Below are 23,560 nucleotides of genomic sequence, written 5' to 3'. Positions count from 1 at the left end.
TATTAATCTCCGACGGTAGCGACTTCTTTAATATTAATTAACACGTTATTTTAAAGTCATTATGCGACTTTGGTGGTACGGTGTTCCTTACACCCTGTATTTTTCACTCGTGAATTTATTTTTAATGTTGCTATTTTCCATAAACATAATCTTATGTGGTAGATATGGTAGAAGTCTTTTAAAAAAATTGAATTTCGTTAGGTCAAAAAAAAAATGAATAAGAAAGTCTGGAATGAAATTGGTACTATTATATAAAACGGTAAATAAAATATTATCTGTTTATATTCTACTTATTTTTTTTCATTTATTTAGTTGTGTTCAGAATACAAGGGAAAAGTAAGCCCTCCAACAATGATTAAACCGTATAGTGCAGTAGCATCTTAAATGAAGCCAACTTATTGCAATAAATGTAATAAAACTATACGAAGCAACGTCATACGAGCTTTTAAACACTGTTCCTTATTAAATAAAATACAAGATTTAATAAAACGATGCGTGGCCGTAATTCCGTATGAAGCTTGGAAAAGTTTTCTCATACATTTCTCATATACATCCTTCATGCTCGGAACCTGTGCGGGATTCGTTATTTAAATATTTACATAGATATTCTGCAGCATGAGGGATGTAGCTGAATATCTGACACGTGGACTCTGGACACGTTTTTTTTTGGTTTGAAGCAATTCTGACGTGATGTGAGAGGCCATGTTTTTTTAGCATTTTGTATCTAAGGGGTAAAATTGGAACCCTTATTATGAAGGCTCCTCAAAATCAAAGTTTTTATTTCGAATAGGCCGTTTTTCAGGCACTTTTAAAACGTTACATTACTGACTAGTTGCACGGTTCCAAAGTGTCAATCCGTCATCAGGCTTTAAAACATGAATAATGTCGTTCTTTGACAGTTGCATTTCTCACAGATATTGTACACGAGAAGAGACAATAAAAACAGTTCGTGGTATAAACTTTAATGTATGACATTCTTTTTGTAAAGCCGAATTTTTAAGTCCCTAATAACACAAATACTCCAACTGGTAATGTGAAAACAGTGTTAATAACTCAGACTTCATATAACCTTAAACTGAAAACTAACTAGTTATGTTACGAGTTTGTATACATTTTTAACCGGCCCTTAAAAGTTGGAATACCTCGAGGGGAAAAAGTGACATGAGTTGTTACTTTGTTGACAGTAAAGGTCGACATGGACTACGAAAAATACGCTACGAATGTATACCGTAAAAATATCCTAAAAAAACATTTCAAATATATTTGTTAGCAGAGTATAAAAAACGGGTGTCTCGGTAAATGTATTATTGTGATGTGACTAAGTTTGTAAGATTGTAGATTTTCATCTGTGGATCTACTAAATCGATTTCGAAAATAATTTTGTTAATCCCAAATCACGTTATTAGCCAGTGTTGTAGTGTACCTAGAGTTTACCTTGCAGGTCTTGGTAAAGTCTAGGTAGATACCGGGCCCCGTACCCACTTTGTTTTTCGGTATTTTTTCAGCAAGTCTAAAGCTAATTATAATTGAAGCGCTAACGCTGGTTTATTTCAAAAATAAAATGTTCTATAAATAAACAGATATACTCGTATTTTAATTGCAGTAATTGGGCCCAACGTGAAACAGCACAGCCCTGGATAGAAAGAGATGCAAGAAGACTAGAAAGGCTTTGGCCTGCAGAGAGACAGAGATAGATAGAAAAAAAAATGGACAGGCAATGTTTTAATTCTGATTTATGGACATGAACTGGAACCTTGTTGAGGTGTTATTTGGCTAATATTTTAAATTAAGGTTTTAGAGATGATACAATGGTTGTAAAACCGGTTAGCCGGATGGGTAAGGGTCACCACTCAAAAAGAGGACTATTTTCTTTTTCTTTATTCGATTTTGCAAGTCAGATTTGGAATGGATATTACTTTTAATGGATTCAGTTTAAAAAAATGCTTTGTTTAAAGACTGATTTCCTAAAATATCTCCATGTACTTATTCTACTGCTAAAGAAAAAAAACAGCTTTGATTTCCATTCCATTTGCTCAATTAGCTTGTGAATTTAGATACTAACATTGCAAATCCAGATTTCACATTGTACATTATCTATGTAATTAGAGGAGCTCGTGGCTGTGCTATAACCGCATAAGTGATTCGATCACAGGTTAAGCTATGCTTGACGCGGTTGGTCCGTAGATGGGTGACCATCTTTGTCATAGCGAGTTCCTCCGTGTTTCGGAAGGCACGTTAAATTGTGGGTCCCGGCTGTTATTCATAAATCTTTGACAGTCGTTACAGGTAGTCAGAAGCTTAAAAAAGTCTGACAGCCAGTCTAACCAAGGGGTGTCGTGTTGCCCAGGTAACTGGGTTGAGGAGGTCAGATAGGCAGTCGCTCCTTGTAAAACACAGGTACTCAGCTGAAACCGGTTGGACTGGTAGCCGACCCCAACATAGTTGGGAAAAGGCTAGGCCGATGATGACAATATGTATGTAATTGTTTAGTTACCGACTATTCACAAATCACCTACATTCACACAAAAAACACACGTGTATCAGCAAAAAATATTGCACACCCATTTACAGCCCACGGAACCAAATTCTCAAGTCCCTACGCAAAACTACAAGGTACTTACAAAAATAAATGAATATCAAATTTATTTGCGACACAATCCGACATCCGTTCGAATACACACCATTATGCCTCTTACGTAAACACATTAATGTCGAAATTCCCATAAACGTTTCTTACAACTTTTATATCCCGTTAGCAGTGTAATACTTTGTTTGAATTGTACATGTAATTGCCCTTTACTAAGAGTTATTGGATTTAAATGACGTCATTTCAAATATATTATTGTTTTTGTTTGAAAGTGAAAAGGCCTCATACGATACAATGAGAACATTAAAATTTGCTGAGCTCGACGTCTTCCTGAAATACATGTACTTTTGTGTGGTGATACAAATTTAAATTTGTGGAAGAGAAATATGGAAAGAGGAGAGGGAGACCTTTGCTTAGCTGTGGAATAACGAGGGCGGATAATAATAGTAAAATGCAATGAGAGACACCAAAATCTGGATGCATACTACCAAAAACGAAAGGATGAAACAGCAAAAGAAAAAAATTTTTGCCAAACTTTCTCGCTGACACTTTTGTTAGTTTTCCTTATATTAAGTTGAATGTGGTCATTTAATATTGATAGAAAGTTATTATTCTCAGTTGAGTTGAATTTCGGTTTTGTACCCAATTAACAAAAATATAATTGGAAAAAATCGGATAAATTCCTTTCCATTAGCTATCTAAGAATTGCACTGAATCATTCGTCTTTGGTGAAGAGAAAAACATTTCATTCATGAACAATAAGATTTTTCAATACCTGTATTTAATCTGAAAACAAAAGCTGTTATAAAAATAGAAAAACCTGAATCATTCGTGAAAAATGAGCATATTTTTCTTTTAACATAAATTCGGCCTTGATCATGAAAATATTCGGATATATATACTAGCCGTTGCTCCCGGGCCTGTCCGCTACACATCGAAAATGATGCCAAGAGAACATAAAATTGGAATAAAACTACCCTAATATATCAATCCTGAGAATGAGATGGCGTGACGAAATGGATGCGTACCACAAACAGTGGATGGCAAAAGCAATAGACCGGACAGGGTGGAAGAATCTAAGGGAAGCCTTTGCCCTGCAGTGGGAAAGTAACGGCTGAAAAAAAAAAACATATGTATCAATCCTGGTTTTAAATTATCTGTGTAACAAGTTTCGTCTAAGCCCGTTTTGTCTGTTTTTGTATGAAAGAGGAACTATCATCCATACAAACTTTCGCGTTTATAATATTAGTAGGCAGAAATGATATTCGTCTGTATTTATAAGATCGTTTATTTATTCTACGAATCATTGGCTGTTTTATCGCTTGTCTTACATTTATTGTAGTTTTATGTTATTTTTATGTTTACATATCGTTTTCAAAGGCCGTTGTTAACGTGATTGTGGTGATGACGAAGTTTGTTCAGGAATTTGAAAATTGAGCCGTTATTGGCGTAATATTAAACGCGTCTTGATTATTATGTTGTTTTCAAAGGTGTAATATAAAAGATTACTTTCGTTATGTCCCAAAAAATAATAAGAAAGAGACAACTAAAAATTTATTTATTTACCAGACTTCGGATATATATATATTATATCTTCAACAATGTGCCTTAAAAACCGGACAAGTACGGTTAGTTACTAAAACCAATCAATACTGAAAAAAAAATAGTTTTAAAACTCTCGTATTAATTTTTTGATTGGTTGATCAATTGTTTCATTTTAATACACCTTAACTTTATTGGAAAATTTTCACTCTCTATAAACAGAAGCATAATTTATAATTAGCAGGGTTAAACCGACATAAAATCATATTCTTACATGTTCTCCCTATCGTTACCTTTAGTCGACAAAAAAATAATTTTACCAATACATTGATCCCATCAAGTCGTATCACTCAACAGCTCGCGCTTTCAAACAAATATTATTGATAAATAAAACTAAAATACACGCCGTTATCCTATCCCACTATTAAACTATGTTTATGAGAACTAAGGCCATCTATTCTTGTACATATTTTGTAATAAAATCTATTATTAATGTGTTATTGAACTGAAGAAAAGCAAATATTAGATCATTGTATGCATTCTTCGGTTTAAAAGGTTATACACTAGAATTCTTAACATTTTTCTAAGAATTTCTATCTATTTTTGATGTTTTGATTTTTACTTGATATATTTGATTGTTTTGAATAGTTCGGTGATAATATAGCAAAAGTTTCTATTATAAATATTGATTTTGGGGATTTATTGTTGTCAAATATTCATCGTAGAAGTATCAGAAAACGTTTGAATTCTTCTGTCAATGCTTTTTGATTATCTAATTCTCGCTATAATGTCGTTTGAATATACACGCATATACAAGCTTGCATGGAAACCCAAGTCCAACATGTAGAGGCCTTAGAAACACTTAATGTTCGAAAAACGCTTTTTAATAGTTGTTGCTTGGATTTAGATGGGCCCCTACAATATTGCTACGATACACACTATACTATACAATCATGAACCGCATTATTTCCTTCACCAAGATCAAATCTATATCACTTATATATCACTCTTGAAACCAATTTAATTTTACTCTAATTTATTAAATTAGAAATAAGTATTTCTTTATTTCTAAGCTCTTTCCCGTCCGTCTTGTCCGACTAACGTTAAGAAAATAGAATTGTTGAACAAAGGTCGACTTTTTATATCATTCCCGTTTGAATAACGTGAAACAGACCAAGAAATACGTACATGCAATCTTATTACACTGGACCACATAAGAATTCTGCAGAGGAAACTGGGGAGAAATGGAATAATTTAAGAAAAATATTTTTATACCGATTTCTGCGTTTGTTTTCAGTTACGAGTATAAGGCAATCTAGAAAATTTCAGTATTTATTTTTAGGCTGACTGTTTTTGTCTTATTGTATCAATTAAGAAAAAAGTAATGTAATGAAAATGTTTACTTTAAGTATTTGTCATTTATAATAAAGTTAACAAATTGTTAAGAGAATAAAAAAATGTAATAAAGAATCATTTTTCGTTCGATCGATTAGATATTGATTAGATAGTAAAATGAATCCTAAAACTCATTTAAAAACATACCATAACTTTGTTTGTACATAGTTAAATCAAGACTTCAAAGTGCAAATTACCGCAAAGTTTTATCAATTATCAAAAGCCATTCAATTACCTTACAATCGCAGTCTTCTGTTCCTCTGGAATCTCGCCAACGGACACATGACCCACTAAATATAAAGCTATTTAATATTTTCCAGCGAAGTGTTTACATTGCCCCAATCTCCCCGGGCAGCTGCTCCACCGACGTAATCAAGGCACCAAGACAAACATGTCCGAACCGCTAAGGGTTCTACTGTTTAAGAGGAAGAATGTTACTGGGGAATTTTAGGTGTAGATTTAATATTATATTTGAAAAAATTCACATTTGTAATTATTTAATGGATTGAGTAACCAATTACCTCAACAAAGTTTGGGATAAAAACAGTTAGTACGCTTTTTTTCGAATAAGAAATTATTTTGTATTGAGTTGAGCATAAGGGAGTGTTGTTTCTCCATGTTCCTTCCTATGACTTATGTGCAACAAAACTATAAACTATAACGTACTGTTTAAGTATTTCATTCGATTCTCAGAGACAAGTGCCTTCCTGAAAATGAATTAAATGAAATACCTAGTAAAAATAACTTCAGTGCAGGATAGCTAAGAAATGTCTTAATGCTTCAACAAACACTAATTCAAAAACACATGATCTATGCATGAAAATCCCAAAATATAATGCATAACAAAATTCATCTTACAAAGTAATAGTCTCTCATATTTATCTTATTTGGCACTGAAACTTCAAGGGCAAAAATCCACGAATATCCTATAGCCATAGAAAAGATACACAAATTATATATTCATTGGATATTTCCTACACTGGACTTGATATTGAATATTATAGGGCTGTCAAAGTCTAAGGACGATGACAGAAGAAGGTTTTATTGTAATAGAAATATGCCATTTCTATTACAATAAAACCTTCTTCTTAAAGTATGAACCAGAATACTTGAAAGTTACTTGTACCCCATTTTGTCAGCAGTGCCTTTTCAAGATTATTAAGATTATCAAGATTCTACAATAGGAAATATCCCAATTTATTATTCCATTTCTCTCTTTAATGTGGACAATTCTAGTGTTGAGAAAAGTTCAATCCACGAAAATTTTGAATTAGTAATTACTTCTTAAATTATTAAACTCAGGTAAAATTTAGGCAAAATAAAACTCCAGTAACAGTATAAAGTGTAAAAAAGAGTTAATGCTTTTAAACACAACACAAGCGAAACAAACCATAGTAATCCTCTAGTACTGTAAGAAAATCGCCTCGTAACTGACCCCTTAACAAAAGTCCAAAGCAATACGCAACTAGCATTGTTTTAATTTAATAACAGTCACACGGTCCCATTAGGATTGAAGAGGACAAACAAAAAAATTGCTTGTGACACCCCTGGAGACCTCGCCTACTTGCTTTCCCTTTATAAAAGCCAGGACCAAAGCATCCAGTCCTCAGAAACGAAGTCGCAGTCCTGAAGTCACTACAAGCTTTGCTTACCAGGCTGTGGAACCATGGTATTAGGTTTAACCGGAAAATTCACGTGAGTACCTTGTTTATCTTTTGTTTTCTAAGTCACCTTTTCGAATATCTTTAGTGATTTGACTAAGTTTTATGATGCTGTATCAGAATCAGGATCAAAACTTTCAAAGACTTGTTGTTCAGTAACTGTCAGTTATAGAATCGTCTGATAAAAATAAACATTTCTTTTAATTATCATCGTCGACCGTTCTTTGTCCCAAACCAAACTATTTGATTAGTTATTTTTATGACAGTAAAAAAGGGTTTTAGCACCGTTAAATTTATTTATGTCTGCAGTTTTTTTATATAATATAACTCACACTTTTTTTCCAGATTGTAACAAAATGTGCAACAAAATACAAACGTTTCTCCTTATTTTCTTAATTATAACCACTGATATTGTTGTTGGCAAGGTTAATAAAACAAAAGCAAATAAGAAACCAAGTGCTCTCAAAGAAAAATCTGACACTGAACGAGTAAAAAGATCTTTGAATGACGACGATGACCGTCCATTTTGGTCCAACCGAGGCAAGAAACAAAGTGGTGATGATCAAAATTATTATAACACCAAATATGATCATGACTATGACAATTCTCAAAAATTTGCCAAATCAAATGATAAAATATTGAAAGATGAGCCATTTTGGGGAAATAGAGGACGTCGAGAAAATTCAATGGAAAATCTATTCGGATATCCCCTTGAATACCCAGAGTTCTTCGAAAAATATTGTGAACATTGCGTAGACTATCCACAAAGTCCGGATGAAAATAGAAATTTAGAGAGGCGATACGATCTCATTTCTCCATTTTGGGGAAGCCGAGGCCGGCGAAATTCTATGGAAATTGAAGGACCAGAAGACGATCCATTTTGGGGAAACAGAGGGCGTCGTCAAGAACAGGAACCGTTTTGGGGAAATAGAGGACGCCGTCAGGAGAACGAACCTTTCTGGGGCAATCGTGGACGACGTGATGACATGGATCCTTTTTGGGGTAATCGTGGCAGACGAGATGATTCTGAACCATTTTGGGGCAACCGTGGAAGGAGAGAAGAATCTGAACCATTCTGGGGTAACAGAGGCAGAAGGCAATCAGATGAACCTTTTTGGGGTAATAGAGGAAGGCGAAAACTATCAGACCCTAATTGGGTGCGGAATAGAAAACAAGATCTGAAGAAATCTATACTGAACGCTATTAGTGACGTAGAAAATGATATAGAAAACCTGTCTAGGCTTAAAAAGAGTAACGTTGATCCCAATTCCTTTTGGGCTGGCAGAGGTAGGGACAACAAACTGGCAATACTTTTTAACACGTCTTCGAGAGGTAGAACTGGATCACCTAAAACGGGAAGATCGCCAGGGAAGACATCGGAACCGGGAACCGTTTTGGATAACCGCATGTACGTTGATGAACCAAATTATATTTTAGTTGAGAGATCAGGCCGTTCATCCGCCGAAATCGAAGATCCTTATTACATTTCTAGAGGTAAAAAATATTATCTTAATTACAGCATGGGGCAAGGAGTCAGGGATAGGCGAGGTGCGATAGAAGAAATTGTGAAATCTGTCCGTAACGATCCTTATTTCATTGCAAGAGGCAAAAAAAAATCCGACGGTCTAAACAATAACAATCCTACACTTCGAAGCGAAGAATACTTAAAAGCTAAAGAATTGATATGTGCTGCTGTTGACTTGATCGTGATCAGAGCTGAAAATGGGAAGGTAAAAAGGGAAATTAATGACAATGATCGTGACCGTCGAACTATACTGAAGAAATTGGCTGCCCAATTACAAATGGACCCGTACTTTGTTAGTAGGGGCAAGAAAAACCAAGTTACCGGTGACAAAGATTATCTGCAGGAGTTCATCAGTAATGTAGCTGAAAAATGTGACTAAACTTAGCATTTAGATATCAAATAGTAAAATATCCTGTCGAAACTATAATTATTGAACATGCTGTAACTTTTATCTTTAAGTAGTGATTTCTTATTAGAGAAGTTATAATATTTGTGTGACCTGATCGAATAAAATATAGATTGTTTATCCTGTCTTCATTTATTTGATTTTTTCTAACAACGGAACACATAAATATTATTTGTAATAGACATACTTAATCAAAGATTAATTTTTGAAAAGTCGTGATTACTTCAATCACTTTTTTATACAGCGAAATGTTTTCATATTTTTGTGTTTAAATTATTTTTAGACTTCAATCAAAACAATCTTTTTCGGAACTTCGACTGCTTGAATACGTTTTTTTTCTCAAAATACGTTGGAATAAAGAGTTAGCAACCTATTTTCACACACAAACTTCCATAAAAATATAACATTAGTGAATAGTGCCAATCATCTAGTAGTGAGAAGACTAGTTAATATTTATTTTTAAACTGAATACATCAAAATATCCACTACAACTGAAAAGAAAATTGAATCCCGAAGCAAAATAAATAAGCCAGTAGTAATTGAACGAACCCTGGTAAAATATCAGATTCCTCAGATGCAGAGAAATTAATAACTTTTTCAAGAACCAATGAAAAATGTTTATTTGCAAGTGATACTAGCATCAGCAGAGGTGTCAGTCCGTGTAAGAAATCGTAGGCTCTACAGTTTACAGCGACAATGTATACAATGACGCTGTGCAGTCTTCTTTACTGTCAACTTTTCTTATCACGCACGTACGACAAATTTTCCTCCACACTTTATTTATGAAATTAAAATGGTGTTTAAAAAAATGCATTGGTAAACATATATTTTTTAACACTATATTTTATAAATTTATGATGAGAAAGGAACAAAAAAAAATTGTTTTTACTTGTAATTTTACTATATTTTTGAGCTTCATCAACTTATGAAAATAAAACGCAGTAAGATTAGTGCGACTCTTTTATTATTCTGCAATATTATAAATATAGGATACATCTTCCAAACATCCTATTCAAAAAAATGTTGCTCTTAAATGTCAGGTCAGGTAACATACATAATATATCTTAAAATTTTTGAGCAATCACAAAAAAATAACCAGGCTTTCGATGATTCGGCAAAGTACATTCGGAATAACAGTGTATACCTACTCATAAGCTACATCTGAAAATATACTTTACAAAAATGATTCTGGTTGTCAGATACATTCTGCTGATACCCATGGTTACTTACTCAACTTTTTCTAGAAGATTACAGATAGAAAGAATCAATCTAAAATATATATTTAGGATTACATCTAAATAGACGAAAATATCAGTCTATATTTATAAATAGCTTTTAATTTAGACATCAATACAGATTTTGTAGATTTGATTAGAGAAAAATTCCAAGCTTGTCTAAATAAATACTAGAGAAGGTCTAGTTAAATCAAAATTGAGCTAGTAAGCACGAGTAACGAAAATTCTGAAAGCTACGGAAGAGAAAGTAATGAACAATTTAATTAGTCCTAAAACGTCCCTTAGGTACACAAATTTATCATTATTTCAATATTCTACAACAGTTTTACTACTACTCGACTCGTTCTCACTAAAAGTCTCTAACGCTAAGGGATACTTAAAAAGGGAACATTTTCTGGAAAGTAGGGTCTTTGACAATCATTTTCTTCCCACGTAGATATACAAAAGACCCCTCAAAGTTAGGGGCAGTTCGTGAGTTCGAGCAAACGACAACAATAATAAATGACACATATGTATGTCTTGATATGGGCTGGATACATGTAATCAGTTCTAAAACATTGATAGAAACTTCTATAAGGTACGCAACAGGCCATTACACAGATGGTCAAATTTTATTTAATAATACTGCACGTTTAAATTAATTTTGATACAATGGGACAAATCGATAAAATTTGACATTTAATGTCCTAACGTTAATAATCTCATATCACGCTCACAAGCGCAAAACACAAAAAGATTTATTATAATTTTTAACATACATCAACGTTTCGAAATGAAAGCTTGTATAACACTAACATTCATTAACGAAAACATTTAAAACTAAAACTTTAGGCTTTCGTGACGTGTGAAACGTACGTAGGTGATTCAAAACGTCAAAAGTCCTTGACGCGGTGCGTCTGAAAGTGCTTGAACCCTGTAGGCCGCAAAATTCGTTCAGACTCTCCACAGAAGGAGGTGATTGGTCGAATCTTCTCTGCCTGCATCTTCTGTCATGGTAGAGCTCCTGAAGTCCTCGTATCCATCCCCACCAGATATAATGAGAGTCTCCTTATTATTCTGCGTGGGTTCCGCTTGTTTCTGCAGTTTCTCGGCGTTTGTCGACCTGCGACTTAGTGCCTTCGTCTTTAGTGAAGTTTGTGTTGCTTTAGCTGGCTGCTTCTGAGCCGCTGGGTTCTCAACTATGGTAAGGAACCTCACGTGACCAGTGTGGCCGTAGGTTATACCTGTAATAAATAAGGATTGTTTAACAAAGAAAGTTTGTGTCCTTAAGATTTTTTTTATCGAGTTCCCTAAGCTCCGACCGGCTACCATAACTCAGATCACCAATTTAGGCAAAAATCTTTAAATTACATTGTTAAGAGCAGCTGGAGGGCGATGGCAAGGCAAGGGTCTTACTTCCCCCACTGTAACCGCCTCTGTCTTTAGCTGTTTGAGATAATTTCAAGCAAAGGAAACGATTCGTCACACCATCTTCTAATACTACGGCCTCGATTGTTTTTGTCCTTCAAAAACTATACTGTATCGACTTCGAAGCTCATTTGGTATCTGATAAAATATCTAACTGTTCTGACTCCACTCGAGTTTAACAGTTTACCCTATATCAAATTAATAGCATCTTTATCCGGCATCTTATTGGCCGGCAAAAAGCGTTACCCAACGACTTGTAACCCTCAAAAACAGACTGTACAACTAACCACATAAGGGTCAGAAATATATGCCAATTTTTTAGATGCTAAGTCCTTACCAGTAAGATGTGGGACAGTGAAAGCCCCAGTCCGGGGGTTGGGCGAGTAGTGCAGCGGCGCCGTGAGGAGCACGCCGGCGCTGGTGCCCACCCACAGCGTGTCGCGGTGCGCGAGGAGCGCTGTCACTCGGAGGCACGCGGCCTTGTGCTGGCGGATTATATCGTCGCAGCCTGCTCGAAGGGGAGTGTTCTATATTACTTGGTTGTTTTGCGTGGATCACTTTCATTTTGGTTAAGGGTTAAAGGTTGATAGAGTTATTTGGTAAATGATATTATTATGACTGTGTCTACGATCTATCTTTGAAAAAGCTTGTTGAGAATCCATAAGTTTAAACTTGAATGTATGCATAGAACTTTCGTCAGTAGGTTTTATTAATATTCTCCTTTTTTGTATGAAAGTCAGTCTCGTCAGTGGGGTGGGTTTTGAAAAGAAGTTAATGTTTTTTATTCTTCATTTTATTTAATTTTCTTTGGTAAATACCAAAGGTATGTTGCAAGAACATAAGTTCTTCGTATCAAAAGAATACTTAGAGAAGAATTTGCAATGTATTTTCTCGATCATCGCAAAAACCTAGAATCCTAAACACGACTCACCATGCAGCATCTTAGTGACTTGCGGCGTAATGTTGATCTCAGCGAGCTGCTCGCGACTGCTGGAGTTGTAGCACCGCAGCTGCGCAGCGTTGTGCAGCGACAGCCATATCGTGCCGCCGGCGACCGCCATGTGGGAGATCGGCTTCGTCTCTGAACTTATTTGGAATGTTTCGTCCACCTGATGAAGGAAAGTAAGAGTTACAACGGATTGGAGTCTAATTAGAATCCGTACAGGAATTTCAACGCTGAAAATCGTTCCAGTATTAAAAAATTAGCACAAATGAGATTTTAGTGATCCAAATGAGTTTAGAGGAGACAAATTGATCCATCTTGCGTAATTAGTAATAAGGAATTGGCATCAAATATGAAAAGATCTGATGTCTGGTAGTCCAGTCAAATCCGTAAATAATACATGCAAAAAGAAGCATTCAGCTAACTGATTTCATCAACCTTCGGAACTCAACAAATCACTGAACGAAAGAGAATAACAAAAATATAGTTACCTGCAAAGTATGCGGGTTGATGATCTTGATGGAGGCGTGCGTGGCGCACCAGAGCTTGCCGCCAGAGAGCAGCATGCTGCTCACGGGACTGCTGCCAGACCCCACCGGGATCGTCGACCGCTCCGTCCATGAACCGTCTGAAATGGTCCCATACTAAATTTCGGGTGGATGATTTGAAACCAGTTCGATTTGCGACCCCTTAAGGATTCATGATTAAAGTTGGGTCTGAAACTAGTCGGGTAGTACCGATGCATCATTTAATAACATCTGAAATATGAAATTGAATGATCTGGTTTGGAATCTTCGATCTTTTTCGATATTCCGATTTTAGAATTATTTCTCTTTCAAATGTAATCTTCAGACCTACCAAAAATAACAGTGAGGTGCTCTCACAATTGTGGGTTCTACTCACCTATATCCCGACAGTATACGACTAGATCACCGTTGCCAAGGGCAACAAATACTTTCCCCTCCACATATCTGAAAATTTTACAAGTATTTTAATATACGTTATTCCCAAAGAAACACATTTAAAAATACTAGAAATTGATTCGTCTGAAGGTTTCTTAAACACATCTGTTAGTCTGAGGCTTTTTTCTTTACAATAAAACTACTACTTCTTTTGGTGTCAGGTTCAGGTTTTGCACAGAAGAGGCAACTTAAATATTTATTAATTTCGCTGCGTTTATTGGGATAGTCTTTATATTATCTCGAGGAACTCGGTATGACATAGATGGTCACCTATCCATGAACCGACCGTATCAAGCGTAGCTTACACACAGTAAGATATGTAATACTCACACAATGGAATGAACCCCCGAATTGTGTTGTAATTTCACTTTATTCTTCTTTATCCTAATATTATCGAGGCAGTTGTACACGTGTATACAGCCATCCTCTGTACCAAGCCACATAGTGGGCTGATTGGCTGTCGTTCCACTGTCTTCCGAGGATTGGCGACTGGCTGGAGATGATAGCGTCCCTGTAATTACGAAATTCAATTTTAAAGTTACTGTGATGAATAGAGTGCAATTTCGAATATTTTTTGTTGTGTTCTTTGCATGTATTTAAGTTTAAAGCAAAGCATTATTCTGACGTATTACTTTTGTGCTTCCGTTTTGTGTAAGATATTAAGTACCTGGTTAAGTATTTGGTGTAAATAAAAAAATGTTTTTGATTCTTCTTAATGTGAAATTTTTCATTTACTATTTTTTTTGACGTAAGTATTGTTTTTGTTTTAAGTAAGTTATGGGATTCGAAATCGACTGTCTACAGCAATACTGCTAAGCTTTTATAATAACTAAAATACTAAAGCTTCCTGAAAAGCCATTAGAAGGAATACCAATAAAGCGCAACATGCAATAGTAAATTCATTTTCTATATTACCCAAAAATGCACGTCCAGATACTAAGGAGCGTAGGAATAGGAAATACATAGTGAATTATAATGAATATAACAATATCTACGTACATAAAAACATTGAAGAATATATATAGTACAAGTTTATGGAAGGTAAAGTAAAAATAATACAGTCAAGGATACTTAAAGATCTACTGGAATTACATTGAAATTTTAGGGGAAAAATACTATATTATTTTCAACTCCTATAATTCAGGGTGTACTGAATTTTAAATTTTAAATTAAAAATTAAAATAAATTAATTTTATTACCTACTAACCTAGATGGTCAAGGAAAGAATTTTAGAGTCAGATAAGACAGCTAATACAAGAGAACATTTAGAAAATAGTGCTTTAGATAGAAGTAAGAATAGGTAGAAGGCTACAGAGAGCTTCCGCCACGATTTAAAGTAATATTGATATGGTTGTGGAAGCGTGACAGCCCTATACAAGGCGTAGAGCGGCATCTCTCTCGCACACCCTAAAATACTACTTTAGGTCGAGTCGGAAGACCTCCAGAAGAATTCCAAAAAAGAAAGTCCAAAATATTGTCCAAAAAATCCTCACCAGAATTAATCCCCATAGCCTGTTTATCCACAGCAGGGTTTGAGTTAGACTTCATGACTGGGTGGACTTGGATGCTCTGCCCTGTATGAGGGGTGCTCAAGCTCTTGCTGTGGTTCGGAGTGAGGGTCGTCCTGTGGTTGCCCAGGCTGGCTGTCAGGCTGCTGTGCAGCCGGATGGTTGCTGACTCCTGACTGCGCTCTGATTGAGCGTCTTGGTTCTCGCTGGTTGAGGAACCATCGTCGTCTTCGTCACTTGATGAGGAACTGTAAAGAGATGTATTTGCTGTAGGTGAGAGTAGTCGTTGTTGCTGTTGTATTTTCTCATAGTGGTGCAAAATTGTTTTTGATCCTTTCTGAGTATGTTTGTAGTAGGTACATATATTAAGGTTTAGAACTAAGAAACCACCTCTTTATGGTCTCTTAAGCCTGCCTTTGTAAATGTTTACAGGGACAAGATGAATGGAAAAAAGGCAAGACCAGAATTTTCCTTGCTATTTATTACTTCGTTGCTTTAATTTTACTTGCTTGTTTGCTATCGTCAGATTTCTACTGCCAGCAAAATATTTTTATCTTAGTCATTTTATTACTTTGTCATCTTACTTTATTTTAACGATAGCTTTGGGTTACTCCCATAACTTGCAGTTAGTTATGATACGAACCTGTCAAGCCGTATATTCTTGCAGCTATCGTCAGGGTCCGATATACTGATACCAGGTTTCACTGAACTAGTGCTGTTTAGCGAACTTGTGCTCCTGGAATAGAAATATTTTGAGATTAAAAACACGTAAAAATACCAACTTTTAAATACTGTATCATCATCGGCCTAGCTTTTTCTTAACTATGTTGGGATCGGCTACTAGTCTAACCGAATTCAGCGAAGTAGCAGTTTTTTTTATATAGAGCGACTGCCTATCTGACCTCCTCAACCCAGTTACCTGGGCAACACTATTCCCCTTGGTAAGACTAGTTAACCACACTTTTATGTATTTCAATGGATAAATTCAAGTGAATGCAATCTTACGGTATATCAAGCGTCTGTTGGCGAGTGAGCGCGGGCGCAGGCGGCACGCACGCGACGCACAGGATGCGAGCGTTGCAGACGCCATTGCATGACGTCACTTGTGGCTTCGGTGATAATGTCAGCACGCACACCTGGCCTACGTAGCCGTCACTGTTGCAGACCTAGGGGTTGGAGAAGAGAAGATGTGTTAAGGGATGATATTGAAAAGGGTGATGGTGGTAAAATTACCTTTGATGGAATCAAGGGCGTAAGCTCAAGGATTTAACTGAAAGCATTGTGATAAAAATGTTTAAGTATTTCTTTGAATCAAAATAAGAGTTAACGTTGGAAGAAAAATATTGGGCAAATATTGAATCGATGGCCGAGAGATTTCGAGGAAAATGTCAAGTATTTATGCTGTTTGATTTTTAGCACGCATATATAAACAATTCGTAATCTTCAATAAATATTAAAAAGTAGATTCTTACCCAAACATCAGGTGATTGGCCTTTTGGAGGTAGTGTGGGCGCAGCACAAGTAAACTGCAAACCAGCACGAGTCTTACGAATCGGTACTGGTGATAGGAACTCTGGTGCAGGCCGTTCCTGCCCGTATATACCTGAAAGTTTAGTTATAAAATTGAATTAAATTGATTTTAAAATTACCAGAGCTTAGTAACCTGTAACTTGTTTAGAGAACACTTACATAATTTTTGTTTCGTTTCGTTTATTAGCTCCTCCCAACTGGTCCTCTTATCTGCTTTGGGATAGATGATTGTTAAATTCTCAGGACCATTTCTGGAAAAAAATATCACTTGAAAATGTCGCCGACCTTTACATTCTTGAGTTCTTGCTAACACTTAAAGCTAGCGAAATGTATAAACCATAGTCAATTTAAAGAAGAGTTCTAGAAAGATAAAAACTGATAGCAAGGCTAGAGGGGTAATAAAGAATCGCATTTCTGTAGCACATCACTGATGTTATTCTTGAAATAGTTTATTATACAAATGAATGGACCTAACGGAACCTCTTGAAGTGAAACTGTTATAGTTATGGACGAACGACGGGGAAATGCAAGGCAAAAAGCAGCGCCTTCAATACACAACTCCCACAATCTCCAAAGGTTGTAGGCTCAAAGTGGTACCATATACTTACGAAGTATTCAAGCTGATCTCCATGTAGCACAGCTGAGTGTCACTATTCTGTCTCTCCGACAGCTGTCTATTCAACGTGTGCAGCATCTCTCTGACTATCTCCTCCAACTGTGAGTGTTGCGTGTGCAATGCCGCTACATTCTCCGATATCTGAGTCAGTGTGTTCACATCTTCCGTCAGAGTTTCCACTTCATGCATTATCCTTCTCAAATTCTCGTCTTTAGCTGTTGGCAAGAAAACTTAAAGAAATTATGGATTTTGTTAGATTTCATCATCGGATACTTTGGCTAGCAAAATGAAGTCCAAGCTTAGGTCGGATTAATGATGCTATAATATATTAAATTAATTGTACAAGTTTCATATAAAAATGAAATAATCAAGTATTAAAAACGTTAGCCTCATTTTATCGGTTACGAAGCAACGGAAACTTCCAAATTACCCAAGAAAGTCTCAAATTTAACACGATTCAATCTATTTCGCAATTCATAATAACGTGATCGACATTCGGAGTAAAACAGGATATCCTGCTTTAATATGGGAACGATAAAATTCGCTGGAATTGATTCTCAAGGCCGTTATTTCATCGGCTAATAAAACGTTGCAGAAATAAACTAATCGCTTCAAAAATGTGATTATTTTCTAAAATATACGTATTAATGAAGGTATAAGGTAGGTACTTCTGTATAAAAATTTCTTAAATGTCAAAAGACTGTATTTATGCCGTTCAATAAATAATTTTAAATTTTTGATAGAACGTGAAAACTATTTGAATATTAGGTTCTTCTGTAAATGTATCTAAGATTGAAAGTGAACAGTCATATAACAAATTTCATTTAATAAAAATGGGTAGAACTGTACCTACTCCTTCGGCAAATCACAACTTCGTACAGAACAAATCACAGCGCAAACAACTTAATTGCTTCTCTATAAACTTTATTCTTTTCCCGAAGAAACTTTATTATCGATATTGATTCAATATTTCACTCACAAACTGACCTACTTCCCATTACAAAGCAATCGCTACAATTTCCACGACTCCCGATTGTTTGTTCCGAAAATGGGAACTGACCTTTTGTAGGTCTCTTCAAGCAATTTTCAATAAAACATTTTTGCCAATAACCTTTGAAGCTCTTTCATGATTTTTGTCACAAAGTTTCTCGTTTCTTTCTTTATTTGCTTTGTATTTTGGGCAGCTTTTTGTCGATGTACCTCGGTTTTGTATTTTTAGGGTACCGTGCCCAAAGGGTAAAAGTGTAGGTTTTACTATATCTCAAGGAAAATGATAGTTAAACAGTTGAATTGTCACAATTTACCGATTTTGTAATATATATTGATTAGTTATTTTTTTATCTGTGGAGAAATTATTATCCTCCAATGTTGTTATGACGATGGAATCGACTTTAAGAATAAAATTGAGAAACATTGATTGATTAACTCATTGCTAAATCATTAAACCAGGAAACTTAGGAAAAACTATGTCATTAAATTTTAGAAAACACTATTACAGTTGACCGCACGGATAGCCGAGTGGTCGAGGTCACCACGCCAAACGCACTGAGCGCGGTGTGGATTCGTTGGTGCGTTAGATAAGTGATTATGTGATCCACGAATTTGTTCTGAGTCTGAGTGTCTTTAGGCATATGGCTTAAATGTTTGTTAAAACAATGGAAAGAGGATTACCTTTAACAATCTCAAGATCGGCCAGCGATATCCTCATTAGCAGTTTGTACTTGTTTCCTTCCATCTGACTCGCTATATTACTTTGGTATGTTCTGAAAAAAAAACAACAGGTTATGTAAACTAACTCGTGAAGTCGTATCTGATAATTATTACAATACTATTAAAGTTCAAATTATTTTAGGAACAGATGTCAAATACTTAAATACAGCAAAGAATGTGGGGGATAAACTGTATGAGAGAATTAAAGTAATTAATGAAAAAAACTTTTGGAAATACTGCTTAAAGGAACGCACACCTAATATGTGAGAAAATTTAGAAAAAACTAAAGAAGATCATAATAAGTCTCGATTCACTTACGGAGTAGGTTTCTTGATAGTACCCGTCCGTCTCTTAACACTAGTAATCAACATGGTGTCGTTGAACAAAAAGAGAGCTCTATCTTTAATTGTTCCTTGTGCCGACGGCATCGTCACCGTCTCATGTCTGAGGAACATTCGGTCCGCAGTCACAAGATTAGATAGACCCTCAATCATTTGCTCTAATTCTCTTAACGTCTGTTGTTGCTGTTCAAGCTCCAAGCTCTCCCTTTCAGTGCAATTGATCAGTTCTAGTAAATCATGGATTTCTTTTTGTGCTTCTAATAGAAGTTTGTGGTCTGGATGTGATTGATCTGTAAAAAATATAACATAAATATTTTTTCAATAATTTATTTCATTTGCGGTAGCAAAAACTGATGTTAAAATTCAAATTTCATTGATAGTTCCCTATCTTGAAGCTTCTTACTTAGATGATCCATAAACTCCTTAGCAACTAACCTGTGTGCTTAATCAGCCTTTGTATCAACAGCTTATAACTCGGGAACTTCTGTACAGGTTTTATTAGCAAATTGTCCAACGACAGTTTCCCCTTATGGTCCCTTGCCATAGCATCCAGGAACTTGGCGAAGGCAGGCCGTGATGCTGCTGCTGTTTTTATTGTTTCCTTTGCTTTCTTCAAATTGTTGATAAAGGACATGTAAGTGTCCATTACGGTGGGTTTTGTGAACTGAAACAAAATTTTACATTTATCGTTGTAATATTACAAATCATATAAGACTTTTTAATTTCACTGGTGGTGTGAAAGTTCATAAAGAACGTGATTACATATTTGTTTACGAAATAATCAGAAGATAGAATTTCCTTCTTTTTTCAATGCAAACCAAACATCATAATTTAAACTGGTTGATGTAAATTATATTCAAAGTTGATTTATTCTCTTGTACCTAAATATTGAATTTCTAACTTTAAGTACAGTGCTACTCAAAAAGTTTCCTAGAACCACGCTCATTTTCTAAGATTTCTTGTATTAAATTGAATTATATACTTTCTACTTAACACCAGTAATCACTACAGCTATTACGATGTTAATACTTAGCATTTTCTTAACTAATGACTGGAAATTATATGTCACCGTCATATTATTAAAACCGGTGTTTTCTGAACACGCTGTGTCATATGCATCTAAGTTACACTCGCTGTTGCACGTTGTAACTCTATTTCCTTCGCTTGCTTCCTATAATTTATTTACAGGGTACCCTTGGAGCACTTTATTTCAATAAAATACCTTAAGGGTGATACATAAATTACGTCACATGCGGTTGAGAGGTTCGTAGTGGTTTGATAAAATGAGAGAGAAAAAAAAAGATTGAATAAACCCAATGTTTTAATTGCTGTAAATTATTATTAAACCAGGTTTGTATTTTAAGAGATTGCTATCAATGTTGACGCAAAAAGTGATACTTTTATGCTAGAGCTAGTTTTCTGGAAGAAAAGGATGTTATTAATAATATGAAAAATTGTAAATTCGAATTGTAAAGTGAAACACATTTAAAATTTAAGTTCATCAATCAAGTCCCAAAAATAGAACTTAACATTACGATTGTGAATTTAGAATAAGACTATAATTAAATAACTCCATTTAAATTCCTTCAGACAACAAAATATACCTTTATATACAGGATTCAATTTCTTAATGTAAATATAATTAAGAGTAAAGTCTTCGTTCCATCTTCATCCATCATACAAAATGGCGAGCGTTATTCTAATGCGTACATAATATTGCTTCGTTATTATGAAGAGGTTGGTGTGTTTAATATTTATATATTTGTGTTGGATTCGGTGTTTCTTTGTTACGGTTTAGGATTTTCAAATTTTGAATAAAATGTCGGTATCAAATCATTGAAAACGATTGCTCACAGTTCTCGCTTTTGAATATTATCTGTTACACGCCATTTTGTATTATCAGGTATAGCGGTTGTGTCAATAATTCTTCTGAAGAAATATAGGTCAAAGGGGCTATCTCCTTTGACTATATCCTAAGGATCTTTTAGTGCTATATTCCCATTTCATCATACTTAAAAGTCCAGATTTAAAAGATCTGTTTCCTTTTACATAAGAGAGTTCAAATAGCCTAGGTTTATACCTAAACCTGATTTCACAATTTTAGCTTCCAGAGTAAAGAAGGTGTATTTTTTTTGTAAATCCGATTAATTATCAGTTTTCGCCTTTACCTAAACTTTATTAAATGATGCCACAGTTTACTCACGCCTATTTTTCGGGGGTTCCCAACTAGTTTTAGACCCAACCGGAGTCCTTAATCATGAGCTGACGCGGCGGGATCGCGAGTCGGACAGCGTTGCATAATTTAATAATAAAGAAGTTCACGATAGTTATTATAAAAAATACTTAGACTTACTTATAATACGTAAAACGTAGTCTATAGACTAGAAATTAAAAAACCAATACATAATCCAGCAAAAGTGTATATAAAGTACTCACCACGTCCAAGAATACGTCTCCAACTTTCTGCTGCAGATCCCATTGCTCGAGCCTCCGTCTCAACTGCTCCAGAAACACCTGATGCACGTTCAGGATCCCAGGAACTTGGTAGAAGATTTCGTCCACTAGGAAGGCGTCCAGAAGACCAGCATTCTCCGGACTTTTTAGAGGTTGAAGATATTTCTGAGGGAAAATTAGATAATTAGTTCTGGTATCGTTTCTGTCCCAGGGCAGGGTAAAAGCTTCTGACACTGACAGCTGACCTCCTTCCCAGGGATATGCTATTTCAATTTTTACCGAGCTTATTTACAGTTATAAAATACAAAGTGTGTAGAGACACTGGTTTATTTCCGGAACGTGCTTCTGAAGCTTCCAAAATATCTGACAAAAACTTGAAAATCTTTCCACAACCAAACTTCTTGCACGTCTTACTTTATAAAAAGGCTGAATAAAATGATTCGAGCAGATATATAAGGAACTTACAGTATTATTAATATGAAGTTATATTGATATACGCCCTGACTAAACCCTTAACATGACATACAAGGTTCCACAATAAAAAAAACAACGATCTCGTAACTAAGAAGCAGTTATTTCCTTTTTACATCCATAGAAAATATAAGCAACATCGCAACGCTATACATATGAAATCTCCTATAATCCTATCATATTTTGCAACGCTCTATTTGATCTGAAACTTTTCCGAGGAAGCGATTTTCCGTGCATAGCTTGTTTGTGCACAATTTATAGTCAGGAAATTCAATAACCTGTAAAGGTACGCTGGAAAGTCTTGTAAAATCTATCTTCCGTAAATAAATTATGTTTTATTAACGCTAACGGCGGTAGGACTTTGATTAATATAAAAAAATTGAATTACTTGTCGATGGACATCTGATGTGTTATTTTGTATATACTAAAGTGATTTTTAGCTTTAATTATTGTTGTAGAAATACCACTTGTATTGGACGTATTTCTTATTTTCTCGAAAAAATATTTCCAATTCTAGATAGTAGAAACTTCTCTTTTTATTTTGGTAACTTTTAATAAATTGTATGGATGTGACTGTAAAAGCGCGATCTATGGTTTTTTATAGTTATTTACCAACTCTTAAGGGTAAGAATTCCCGTGTCCGAAACGTTCTATGCTCTGATAGTAACTGTCGTGAGAATGATTCATTATTAAATGATGTAACGGTTTACTCACGCGTATTTATCGGGGTGGGTCCGAAACTAGTCGGGCTACCCCGATAAATACGCGTGAGTAAACCGTTACATCATTTAATGACGTTCTATGCTCATCATTTATTTTGGACTGTTACTACCATTCACTTGGTAAATCTTGAGATTTAACTTAATTACAATGGTAAAAGCTGACAATATCCACTTTTTTGTTTACCGATTGGACAGAAATTGCATACAAGTTTCGATAACTACATTACCAAGTATTTAACGTAATAAAACCGAACGCATTCGGAATATTGCACAACAGTTTCATTACTCAATTACGCGGATTAACGAAATCTCAGACATAAGGAAGCCATAATTATAATCACCAACCGACTCGATTAGATGCAAGCGAGACCAACAAACTTTCTCTTAAACCGATCACGTAAATTTATACTTTATGAATTTTACTGCGGTAATAAAAAACTCATGACGAGGGGACCTAATTTTTTCTGCTTAAAAAACTTCAGCACGCCCCGATGTCGAAGTGAGATGGAGCACTAACACAAGTATAGCGGCATCTCTTTTCCACA

At 35.2% G+C, this 23,560-nt stretch overlaps 2 protein-coding genes across 9 annotated transcripts in view; one reads left to right on the top strand and one right to left on the bottom strand.

Annotated features, from left to right (window-relative positions):
* Nucleotides 1–7,137: 7,137 nt before the first annotated feature.
* LOC113499362 lies at nt 7,138–9,915 on the top strand. Of its 2 annotated transcripts, none has more exons than XM_026879812.1 (2): nt 7,138–7,219; nt 7,531–9,915. In XM_026879812.1, exon 2 carries the CDS (start codon nt 7,542–7,544, stop codon nt 9,087–9,089), a length of 1,548 nt encoding a protein of 515 aa, XP_026735613.1. In that variant the 5' UTR covers nt 7,138–7,219; nt 7,531–7,541; the 3' UTR covers nt 9,090–9,915. The 2 variants fall into 2 exon arrangements, with proteins under 2 accessions (XP_026735613.1, XP_026735614.1); XM_026879813.1 differs by lacking the exon at nt 7,138–7,219 and having other exon boundaries at nt 7,458–8,593; nt 8,705–9,915.
* Nucleotides 9,916–10,062: 147 nt separating this feature from the next.
* The window catches only part of LOC113499210 (rho guanine nucleotide exchange factor 17), a 118,334-nt gene continuing 104,836 nt past the window's right edge, over nt 10,063–23,560 (bottom strand). For 2 of the 7 annotated variants that reach the window (XM_026879590.1, XM_026879594.1), the window contains 16 exons: nt 21,805–21,987; nt 19,804–20,032; nt 19,346–19,658; nt 18,989–19,080; nt 17,310–17,547; nt 16,861–16,952; nt 16,644–16,774; nt 16,177–16,337; nt 15,815–15,907; nt 15,157–15,419; nt 13,994–14,174; nt 13,605–13,672; nt 13,193–13,329; nt 12,690–12,867; nt 12,096–12,269; nt 10,063–11,574 (listed from right to left, as the gene is read on the bottom strand). In XM_026879590.1, coding sequence (XP_026735391.1) covers nt 11,285–11,574; nt 12,096–12,269; nt 12,690–12,867; nt 13,193–13,329; nt 13,605–13,672; nt 13,994–14,174; nt 15,157–15,419; nt 15,815–15,907; nt 16,177–16,337; nt 16,644–16,774; nt 16,861–16,952; nt 17,310–17,547; nt 18,989–19,080; nt 19,346–19,658; nt 19,804–20,032; nt 21,805–21,987 — 2,823 coding nt within the window. In that variant the 3' untranslated portion in view covers nt 10,063–11,284. Of the gene's footprint in view, nt 11,575–12,095; nt 12,270–12,689; nt 12,868–13,192; nt 13,346–13,604; nt 13,673–13,993; nt 14,175–15,156; nt 15,420–15,814; nt 15,908–16,176; nt 16,338–16,643; nt 16,775–16,860; nt 16,953–17,309; nt 17,548–18,988; nt 19,081–19,345; nt 19,659–19,803; nt 20,033–21,804; nt 21,988–23,560 lie in introns of those variants that run through there. The other 5 variants (XM_026879591.1, XM_026879592.1, XM_026879593.1 and 2 more) reach the window with 5 other exon arrangements.

The sequence above is a fragment of the Trichoplusia ni genome, chromosome 12 (genome assembly GCF_003590095.1).
Source record: "Trichoplusia ni isolate ovarian cell line Hi5 chromosome 12, tn1, whole genome shotgun sequence".
NCBI lineage: Eukaryota > Metazoa > Arthropoda > Insecta > Lepidoptera > Noctuidae > Trichoplusia > Trichoplusia ni.
This window is presented reverse-complemented; position numbering and strand designations above follow the sequence as displayed.